We start from the raw sequence: 12,103 nt of genomic DNA, 5'->3' as shown, positions 1-12,103 counted from the left end.
GCATTCATCCAGGGAGCAGGTGGTCTTGTCACGCATTCATCCAGGGAGCAGGTGGTATAGTCCTGTATTCATCCAGGGAGCAGGTGGTATAGTCCTGCCAGCTCCGCATAGTAGACTCTTTTCTACTCTGTCCAACTCTTCTTCCTGAACCATCCTTCTGTTTCCCGTAACCAACCTGCTTGACATTAATGCATGATTTATGCACCCCGCATGAAAGAGCCAAGGGTTTTCCCTGTGTTTATGCAGGTTTTACCTGGGCCCAACTTACTCTAGTTTTAGTCTAGGACAGTCGGTGAGGGGAGTTAGTCATGGCGCCAATCCCCCTCCTAGCACATGATGCATGCTTCCTCTCCTGCATGATTAGAGCATGTAGGCTTCGGCCTGAGATGCACTTAAGCTGGGTTTACGATTGATTTCCTTAAGAATTATAACTTAACATCGAGCACACGATTAAGTCAAAACTACATTTTCCAGTTTATGATTGACATAGAAGTCGTTAATTCCAACCAATCACAGCACAAAACACATGGTCGGCCATTGTTCGAAACGGAGAAGCAGGTTTGAAATAGGTTATTGACAAATGGGATATCTATTTTTCGAAATGGATGATGATTACAAATGACAAATTTACGAATTCTAACACAAAATACTGCCTCGCTCGCTCCAATAATAAGACATAAATTTCCGGTTGATAGGTTCCGGTTTGTTGTGATTTGTCACTTCCCTTAAGTCTTAACGAAAAATATAAAATATAACCATTTCTGTTAAGTCTTAAGTCATCATATGGTTCCCACACGACCCGTCAAAATTCACACACGACAATCATAAACCATTCCACTAGTTTACATAGAGTCATATGGTAAGTACACGACTAAGTCTTAAGTCTTAATTCTTAATTTTCAATCGTAAACCCACCTTGAGTCCCCTCCCTAACACTTAGTTCTTAGTTAGGTTAAGGGAAAAAAAAAGCAAACAAACACCGTTGAAGTTGCCGTTACCGACGAGTGGCGCGCTGCTAGCGAAGGTGCGACACGGCAACCAGAATTGACGTCACGTCCAATCAGCTTCCAGAATTGAGAGCTGCGTATATGGGAAGCCTAAGATGTACATCAAGTTCTGTCCCTGCCCGAACACGCCCGAATATTCACCTTCAGCCAACCTCGGGATTATTTATATATATTTATATTTATATTTCTGTTTATTTTAATGTAACTATACTAACCTAACTAATCGTCCACATGTTTTAAAGTGTTTTAATGTAGCTAACCTAACCAACCACTTTTAATATTTTAATTCATTTTTCCTGCGCAAAAATAAAACAAATCCCGAGTTTGGCCGAAGGTGAATATTCGGGCTTGTTCGGGCAGGGACAGAACTTGATGTAGGGTAACCAGGGGCGCTTGCGTCCCTGGTCACTAAATCCAGTACTGAACAACTGGAAAAGCGGACCACGAGTCCAAGTGCCCAACCCCCGCATGGTAGACTCTTTTCTACTCTGTCCAACACTTCATCCAGACCATCCTCTGTCTCCTGTAAATTCCTACACGTAATGCATGCCAATTTGCATCCCGCATGAATGTGCCCAGGGTTTTCCCTGTGTCTATGCAGGTTTTACCTGGGCCCAACCTATCTCTAGTTATAGTCTAGATTTAAGAGTGAGGGGAGTTAGTCATGGCGCCAATCGCTGCCATGGCTGGCCAATCCCCTCCTAGCACATGATGCATGCGACCCTCTCCTTGCATGGCTAATCCCAGCATGACTAGGCGTATAGGCTTCTGCCTGAGACGCACCTAGGTCCCTCCCTAACCCGGACCCCTCCAAAATACACTTAGTTTTAGTTAGGTTAGGAAAAAAAAAATGTAGGGTATATCGTCACGTGCGATGTCCGTCCTGTGATATCAGGGCCTCAAGAACAAGAGCAGGGCATGTGTGCAATAATTGGCCGCCGTGATCACGGGGAAATCGCGCTTGTGCACGGGAGAGAGGTTTGGCGCATTGTATAGGGTGTTTTTGTTACCGGCGAAACAGCCTATGAGAGGCAGAGGAGGGGGCGTTTTGGCGGGAGTTGGGAACTGTTTACTTTCATTATACAAGATGTCCATAAAAGAATGTCCCGTTTTCAATGGTAGTTCATAAAAGTTTAATTTAGACTATTCACAACAAATCATGCATCGAATTGAAGGTAAAAAGACTTATTTTTTTTCTTAAAAATGTCCAATATGTGCACTTTTAGCTATACGGCACACATCCAAACCTAAAGTCCAATTCTTCCCACACTGTAGTTAACACGTCCGGAGTAATGGAAGCAATAGCCTCTTCAATTCAGTATCTCAACTCTGGTGAATGATTAGATGGCGTAGACACTATCTTTTATAAAGCAACAAAGGAATAAATAGCATGGCGTTAGGTCAGGTGAACGTGGAGGCCAGCGGAAAAGAGCTCTGTCGTCTCGGCCATTACGACCAATCCAACGGTCAGGGACTTGTACGTTCAACCACTCTCGTACGAAGAGATTCCAACTTATACATGGTTTATGTATATGCATATTTGTTACAGTCGTATTATGCTAAGCATTTTATTATGCAAACTCATACTATATATTCGCAAACCATATCCATTCGAAGAAAAAGTGAAGAAGTACGCATTCAAGACAGTGAATACTCCCATTTACAATTCCGGCTAAGTGAAGCAGTCTATTAAACACAGTAATGAGAAATTCTATCGTGAATAAAATTACTACGTAGGAAAAATATCTGGCTGATCTCTGTCTTCAGTAAACCGTATGGAGCTGCTTAGCAAGTGTTCCTGAATTAGTGTAGGATTTATGTAATATTTTTATTTGTAATTTTGTTTTGGTGTTTTATTTCGTGTTCCTCTCACTTTTATGGTATACTCATGTGAAATCAAATTAAAGTTAATATTTGCATTGAACAAGGATCGAACTAAGTTCATAAGTCGGTCGAATCAATCAGTAAATTCATGAGTGAATTTTTAAATTTACTTTGAAATTTTTTCTGAATTTATAGTTTAATAATTACGGATTTACAAGATGGTAGCCAATATGGCCGACAAAACGGTGGACGCCACGACGATCTGGTGACTGGCACTCTAGTGGGTAAACATTAAACTTATATGGCAGCAGCACCCTCTAGCAGATGATGTGTGCATGTACTGCACGACACTAGTGCTCCTGGTATCGAGTACTGAAGACAATATGGTGGCAGTGCTCTCTAGCAGATGATGTGTGTACTACATGACATTAGCACTCCTGGTAGTGAGTATTGAAAAAAATAAATATGGCTGCTCCCAGCAACCGAAAACATGATGGCGACTATGATGTCATAATCCAAGATAACGGCCTCCAGCAGATGAAAACAAAAAAAAAAGGAGCTGTTATGTCATAATCCAAGATGGCGGCCTATAACAGACGAAAACAAAGGACTCCAAGCTCCACGACGAAAGTGCATTTTAAATTTAAATTTAATTAAATTTTTATTTAAATATATTTTTATAAATTTAAAATATTTCCCAATTTTCTAGCTTATTAATTATGGAATTTCAAGATGGTGTATGTGATGTCTTAATTGTAAAATTGCTGGAATGTTTTTATTAAAAGTTTTAATTATATATTTTTATAAATTTGAACAATTTTCTTAAACATTTTTGATAATGACGACTTTTTTGATAATGACTTTCAAAGATAATATTAATGCCCGGTATGGACCCGGTATGCATATTTTTTGATAATAATTACAGATTTTCAAGATGGTCGTTGTAATAATAATTGCAACGGTGACATCAAAATTTTAAAATGGCGGTCATAACATTTTAGTTGACGAGGTCGTGACTTCGACTGCTTCGGGCGGCTTGTCGTTGAGGAACTCGAGTTGCTTTGGGGACATTTCAAGCCTCTGGCATTTTTGAGGACTAAATGGGAAATTTTCTCTCAAAACGGAAATTGTTTCCTCGAAAAGGGGAAATTTCAATTTTCCTGATTTTTTTTGTTGCGAACTTTTCCCCCCCTAAAACTGGAAATGTTTGGCAAATTTTGTGTCTATTTTTTACTTTTTTGGCATTTTTCGTCAAATTTTAAAGGCCATAGTCAAGGTCTAGTTCATCCAAGATGGCTGGAGTGACATCACAATCCAATATGGCGGCTGACAATCTCAATATACGCACCGGCACCAGACGCAGGAAATACATTTATATATTACTACTAGAGAGGTGGAGAGAGAAATAATATTTGTGTATGTGTACCTATTTCAAACCAACTACACAAATTATTGAAAGAAGCATAGCAACGCATGCCGGTAACTAGCTACTTCTAAATATAGCAACTTCAAAACCACATACTTTCTTTGTTTCAATTTTATTTTTAACATTTGTGTTCTCAAGGCTGTTAGATGACATGCTATGCTAAATCGCACTACTATAATGCCACTCTGGCAATGACCACTCGGAACAGCTTCTCCTTTAATTTTTTTCCTTCTTCTGGGAGCGCGCAGTCGAAATTGTTCTATGCTTAGACACAAAATTTTATGGCTTTATTTTTAGTCCAATTTCGTTTTTGTTTTTTGTTTTTTTATTAAAGCTGTTTTGTATTACTTGCGCCACCAGAATAGTAGTAAAATTTACATGCTGCATTTTTACGATAAAATTATTTGTACTAAATATTGGTCTAAAACAGACATATTCAACACAATAAAAATAAATTAGTGAGAATTCGTGGTTCAAAAGAGATGCAAATTAAAACAATGTTGTTGTTTTTTTTTTTTTCGATCTATACACTTTTTTGTCCGGAAATAACACAAATTTTCTCTTTTTTATGTTTTAAATTAATATTTAGATAAATGCCACTTAATTATGTTATATAACTTGAATTTGGGTGTCATGCGATGATTTCACGTGCTTTATACGGTTTCGTCGCATTTCACCTCGTATTCGTGTCCCTTTCTATACCAGGGACATTAATAAATTATTGATTTTTTTTCCCCAACCTAACTAAAACTAAGTGTATTTTGGAGGGGTCCGGGTTAGGGAGGGACCTAGGTGCGTCTCAGGCCGAAGCCTATACGCCTAGTCATGCTGAGATTAGCCATGCAAGGAGAGGGTCGCATGCATCATGTGCTAGGAGGGGATTGGCCAGCCATGGCAGCGATTGGCGCCATGACTAACTCCCCTCACTCTTAAATCTAGACTATAACTAGAGATAGGTTGGGCCAGTGGCGAAGCCTGGGGGGGGGGGGGGGTTAGGGGTTCAACCCCCCCCCCCCCCCCTTAGCACCAAATCTATAATTAATTTCTTATTCGTCACTCAAACAAATTTCATATTAAAATTAATAAAAATTTTACCATTACAATATTTAAATTTAAGTACCGAAAACTGCTAAAATAGCACTATTTTACATCTTAAAAACCAAATTTTCCCGGGGGAAGACCCCCCCGACCCCCCGCTTTAATACAGGGGGGGACCATGCTTCTTAACACCCCCCATACACAAATCCTGACTACGCCACTGGGTTGGGCCCAGGTAAAACCTGCATAGACACAGGGAAAACCCTGGGCACCTTCATGCGGGATGCAAATCGGCATGCATTACGTGTAGGAGTTTACAGGAGACAGAGGATGGTCTGGATGAAGTGTGGGACAGAGTAGAAAAGAGTCTTATCATTAATACGTGTATATTATTTTATTCGTGCGACGAAGCGGTTAGCCTCGGGCGTGTTCGGGACGGCTCGGGCATCTCCGGCTCCCCGTAGGAGGGATGGAGAGGGGGGCTCGCCTGATCGACTCCAGCCGGCGCGGCGCGCGGCCTCGTCAGTCCGCATCACGCCACCACGCCACCACGCCACCACGCCACCACGCCACCACGCCACCACGCCACCACGCCACCACGCCACCACGCCACCACGCCACCACGCCACCACGCCACCACGCCACCACGCCACCGCGCCACCACGCCATCATGCGGCGAGCGTCTGTACTGAGCGCGCTGTTGTTCTTCCTGGCGGCAGCGCCGCAGCTGCTGCTAGCGGTGAGTGCGCATGCGCGTGCAACAAGGATAGGGAGACACAGGCAGTGACTGGCGCCCCTGGCCAGACTTGAAAATGGCGCCCCCTCTTGGATTAAAACAGAGGGAGGGGAGCGTTCAGTAAACAACCCCCCCCCCCCCTGCCCCAGCGCCCCTGGCGGGGGTCAACCCGGCCACCCGCCTGCTACGCCACTGGATACAGGGGTGCTGTCACAACTTAGACATACACAACATAGAATCTTCTAAGGTATGCCTGTTCTGTTGTGTGTTTCTAATTTATGACTTTCTACGTTACGACTTTTCTAAGTTGTGTAGTTCTGCGTTGCGTGTTTCTAAGTTATGACAGTTCTAAGTAGTGTGTTTCTAAGTTGTGGTATTTCTAAGTTATGACTTTCTACGTTGCGACGTTTCCAAGTTGTGTGGTTCTGCGTTGCGTGTTTCTAAGTTATGATCGTTCTAAGTTATTACAGTTCTAAGTTACGTGGATTTTTTTTTTCGAGGTTTCTAAGTTTTGACTGTTCCAAGTTGTGTGTGTTTCCAAGTTATGTGTGGTTCCCGGAAATACACACAGTGTCCGTAATGGTATCCATTCTAAAGGGCCCCCCGCCCACCCGGGCACACACACGGTGCGCAGAGCTTCAGGAAAAACAACGCGATTTCAAAACTACTCAAGATATCCGAGTGGGGTCTGCTTGCGAAAAGCATTTAAGAGTTCGCTGAGGGCCGATAAGTACTTTTGATTTCAGATTAAGGTTTTAATCTGTATTTTCAGAAGAGTTAAAATTGCTAAAACGCCTTTTTTAGGCGTACATAAAACAACAGGTACACATTCTCGAAAGCACTTAAGGGACTTGCATTACACCTTTATCTTCATTTCTCCGCCGTGTAATGTTACGGTCACCGCTCATACGCACTGGGAGAAGACTGCGCGCCAGTCCAGAGGAGACACCGCGCTAGAAGCACCATCATCCCGCCTCGCCGACACAGATACGCCCCTGGCGAGGCGGGCCCTTAAGCGTTGTATAGATTGTTGGTTCGAGCTCACAATTAGAACGTAACTCAAAAAAGTTTTAGATAAGCGCTTGTGCGACTACTAATTTGTTTTGTTTTTCTTTTTTCTCTCGCTTGCAGCGCGAAAGAATGACTCATCTCCCCCAATTAGCGAGTCCCTGACCGTTGGATTGGTCATAATGGTCGAGACGATAGAGCTCTTTTTTTTTTTCTCTCTGGCCTCCACGTTCATTGGACTTAACGCAAATGAGAATTTTTTTGTCGTGATAACGTCTTATAAATCGACGAACGCTGCTGCACGCACGAAAAATTGTCACGTTCCGCCTGAGCCGAGCGTGCAAGAACCGTCCAACCACCGTGCGAGAAAATCTTCTATAATATGAAACAGGTTAAGGCGGGTTTTTTTAACTAATTGTTCGTGAATTTATATTGAAACAAATTATTTAAATAAAATTTCAAAAACTGTAAATAATATTTGAAGATTTAAAAAAGTATGCAATTAATTTTTTATCAATGTTTTCTTATGACGTTATCACGTAAAATTATCGTCCGTAAACCGACTTTCCAGACGACCCAAACCCCCCCCCCCCCTTTTTTTTTCTTTTTGGCTTTATAAAAAAAATTGGTTGTCTGTAAAGTTGGTTTACGGACGATAGTTTAACGTGACAACGTCATAACAAAACATTGATGAAATGATTGCATACTTTTATGAATAAAATTTAATCATTTTTTTTAATTATCTCTATTTTGTATGGATACACAGAAGGAGTGAAACGAAATCTAGAATTTAATTGATAAATTTACTTTTATATGCACTCATTAATTAAAATATGTTTATTACTTTAACGAAGAGATTATTTTAACTATAAATTTTATACATGTTCGCTATTTAACTTCTTCCAATCTGTGTTATTCTGTTAAGGATAGGACGATGATAGGAAAAGTAGGAAACGAATGGGAGTGTTTCAAGTTTAAATGTGCCTCGAAAAAGTCAAATCGATGGTTGTTCCAATCGAGTGGAAGAGAGATAGATGCGGCGCAAGTGTACAATGAGCGTTAACGGGACACAACGTAACGGGACAATGTGCGTAACGGGACACTTTTTCGTGCGTGCAGCCAGCGATCATCGATTTATTAGACGTCGCGTCAAAAAGATCGTGTCCACGTTTCGCCGCTACCTAATGATTCGCCAGAGTGTGGGAGGAGTTGGTGCGTGTGACAAGTGTGCTCGGCAGGAAGTTGAGTTAAGGGACATGTTTCTGACGTCGTCGTGTGCCGCGCCAGGGAAAGCGAGGCCAATTAACACGGGAAGCCTTCATTTCACAGACGAGAGAGCCACACCCGAAGTTCCCCGAAGTTCATGCTCGCTTTTTATCTTCCCTCCGTTCTATCTCATTGTATAAACCGGTGTGACTATAAATTTTGCGGTCGATTAGGATAGGTTAGCTACAATTATAAATACTTTAAAACATTGTGGAATGTTGGTTATATTAGGTAAGTATAGCTACATTAAAAATACTGTAAAATCATTTTATGGGTGCTTGGCAAATAACTTTTTAATATGTAGCTATCCAGGGCTAGGAAACCGTTTACATGATTTCACAGTATCTTTAATGTAGCTATCCTAACCTAATTGACCACTAGTTATCATGAGCTACAAAGAACAAAAAAAAATACCAGAAGATGCACGATCGGGCGTTTGGCTCTCTCGTCTGTGAAAAGAAGGCTTCCCAATTAACACGGGCAGATAGCGTGCCACTGTCCGAGCAGACAAGGGAAGATCTGGAGCACACGCGCTAGAAGTAGGTAATTGCAGGAGAACTGCGTGACTCACGCGCGACAACATCTGGGGAGACCTAAGATGCACATAAAGTTCTGCCATTCCCGATTACACCCGAACAATTCACCTTCGGCCAACTTCGGGATTTGTTTTATTTTTGCGCAGGAAAAATGAATTCAAATATTTAAAGTGGTCGGTTAGGTTAGCTACATTAAAACACTATGGACGGTTAGTTAGGTAAGTATAGCTACATTAAAATAAACAGAGAAATATAAATAAACCCGAGGTTGGCCGAAGGTGAATATTCGGGCGTGTTCGGGCAGGGACAGAACTATATGTGCATCTTAGGCTTCCCACACATCTGCCGTGGTTGTCGCGCCAGTCCGGTAGATGGCAGAATGTGTGAACCCGAAATCTGGAGCAACTACTTAAGGCGATACCAAAATAATCTGACAGACGGGGAAATGGAAGAAGTAGCAGCTTTTCTGGTGAGCAACCAGGATGTATCTTCCTCGGGGGATACTGACCTTGGGAGAACAAGCCTGGTCTATCATCGCATCAACACAGGTGATGCAGAGCCGATCCGACAGACACCACGACGGCTGCCTCTAGCAAAACAGGGAGAGGCTGAGAAGTTGATTGCGGGTGTGATGGAAGGTGGTGTAATAGAACCATCAGCGAGTGTAGAGAATGGGGAAGCGGGGACTTGATTGGCTGGAGCTGGGTGCCGGTCAACGACCGACCGCTCTCAGGTCACGGCGGCCATCTTGGATGACCTTCACTTTTATCTTTCACCTTAACAATTGACCGAGACCATTGCCCATGACCTTTTACCTTGAACTTAAACATTGACCTTGACTTTATACCTCAGTCGTCATATTGGATTTCGCCATCTTGACATCAAGCGCCACAAATCCGCGAACGTTGAAAATTTTCGTTTGGGCCGCCATCTTGAATTCTAATAACATGACCACAATATTGGATTTTATATCACAGCCACTTTTTTTAGATTCTGACGACACAGCTGCCATCTTGAATTCAAACTCCCCACTCCGTAACTTTTCAATTTTTGCCAACTTGAAAATCCGTGATTATTATCCAATTGTAATGGGGGTAAAAATTATTAATAAAATATAATAAAAACTTTCTGTCATCTTCGAATCGAGCTCCCATCTCCCCAAAAATGTTGCAATTTTCGTTACGGCCTCCATATTGAAACCCCGTTATTATTATCCGATTTTAACGTGAAAAGTTTTAAAACTAATAAAAAAAATTGAATCATTAAAATGTTAATGAAAACGTAGCTTTGCCGTGCGCTAGCGGTCGAATGGGCAGACGGCAAAGTAAGGGGCATAGGTACGTAGCGGAGCATGCTGTATGCTGGTTGTAACGGCCTGAAGGGGAGAAGGCAGGGAGAGGTAGAACTGACGCAGCAGTGATGCTACTGAATTCTCTAAACGCTGCTTGTGTTTGTCTACTCATTTTTTTTTAGATTATACCGGCATCCTTACTATTCTGAATACTAAATTTTCTCTCTATCTTACTTAATAAGCAAGAACTTTCACTTTTGTCGCACGTGAACTCAACGCACACACACACTTTTTTTTTTTTTTTAAATTAGAATAAAACGAGAACAGAAGCAATGAAAACATTGTTTTTGACGTGACGTCTAATAAATCGATGAACGCCGGCTGCACGCACGAAAAAGTGTCCCGTTACGCACATTGTTCCGTTACGCTGTGTCCCGTTACGCTCGTTGTACCCTTGCGCCGCATCTATCTCTCTTCCACTCGACTGTTTATAAAGTGAAGTGAAAAGTTAATGTGGTTTTCATTGCTTATTACAACAATTTCGGCAATAAAGGTTAATTATTCTTGCATTTTAAAAATCTGATTACTAGTATAATTCCAAGTATTTATAACATTAGACTTGAAACCGTCTACGTTTTATCGTAAATGCTGATACGTGTTTAGAGTTCCCACGAAGACTAAAAGCCCAGGCCACAATAAGAAATCAAAGAAATAGTTTCGGTCATATCAGCTCGCAGATCAGACAGTTGCACTTACAGCTACTTCATACGTTTTAATCTAACATTAATTGTTTTTGAGATAGTATGTTTTTATGTATTATCAGTTTCACATTTTTTTTTGTTGGTGTATGGTTTACGATTTGCAAAATATATCTGTAATGCGTAGAATGGTTTTTGAGTACAAATTTTTGATATATTACGTATATTTTATAATTTTAAGTTTTTTTATTATTCGTATTATAATATTAGTTGGTAACGCTTCACAAAAATAAATATTTTTAACAGAATCTGTAACACCAACATTTATAAATTTTTTTAAGTTGGTTATTCCTTTCTGCCCTTTACATTTGATTTTAATTCTCATTTTCCTTCTATATTTATGCTGTTTCACTACGCATTTGTCTTAATATTTGTATAGACTAATGCCAACCTATTTTGGGTTATGTCTGTCGGCTGGCGCTTAGTAGGTTAGTTAATATATCATAGAATAGCTGATTAACAAGGTGTTGCCTGGCCAAACACGCCGTTTTTCAAATTCAAATTCATGTCTTTATTTATGAATTTTTTTACAAGGATTGTACAATAGTAGTTGGTACTCCAGCAATCAGTGCTCTTGTACCAAAGGACATAACATATTTTGTTAACATTATAACTATTCTCACATATATGTTCATTTACATTATTTACATGTTTTACAATATAATCTTGAGGGAAAATTAAAAAAAAAAAAACTTTCTGCATTAATTGGTGCCCGGGGCTCAATGTTATTGTTTGCCTGGACACTTGTTGTAGAAAGTACTAGATAGGAGTTAATTCGGCATTACATGCATCATGTACTATAACTTAGTAATAATAAAATAGGACTATATAAAATATGTGCATTATTTAAAGTCGTCGGTGTGGGTACCGCGCTGTGAAGAGGCTTATTTTAGTGAAGAAAAGATTTTCAAACACAACAATGCAACCGGTGTTGCTATGGAGACGAAAAACTAATCAAAATTAAATGTCGTAGAACTTTTTTTTGAAAGAAAAAAAATTAAATTTATATGTTTAACACTCCTGAAAACTCCGTTGGGAGCTGATTTTCGGAACACCACGTTCTCAGTTTATGTCTATGTAATCTAAGGAACATCACTGCCGATGAGATTCATATCTGTAGGTCATGTGTGCACTTGAAAAAAAAAATGGTTGTCTGTAAAGTCGGTTTAGGGACGATAGTTTAACGTGACAACGTCATAACAAAACATTAATG

General features: G+C 40.6%; 1 protein-coding gene across 2 annotated transcripts in view; it reads left to right on the top strand.

Moving 5' to 3' along the window:
• Positions 1 to 5,852: 5,852 nt before the first annotated feature.
• Positions 5,853 to 12,103, top strand: part of LOC134540718 (beta-galactosidase) — a 92,287-nt gene continuing 86,036 nt past the window's right edge. For both annotated transcript variants that reach the window (XM_063383613.1, XM_063383612.1), the window contains exon 1: positions 5,853 to 6,034. In XM_063383613.1, coding sequence (XP_063239683.1) covers positions 5,966 to 6,034 — 69 coding nt within the window. In that variant the 5' untranslated portion in view covers positions 5,853 to 5,965. The remainder of the gene's footprint in view (positions 6,035 to 12,103) is intronic.

Source organism: Bacillus rossius, chromosome 17 (genome assembly GCF_032445375.1).
Source record: "Bacillus rossius redtenbacheri isolate Brsri chromosome 17, Brsri_v3, whole genome shotgun sequence".
NCBI lineage: Eukaryota > Metazoa > Arthropoda > Insecta > Phasmatodea > Bacillidae > Bacillus > Bacillus rossius.
The sequence above is the reverse complement of the archived record's forward strand: the minus strand, read 5'-3'. Positions and strand labels throughout refer to the sequence as shown.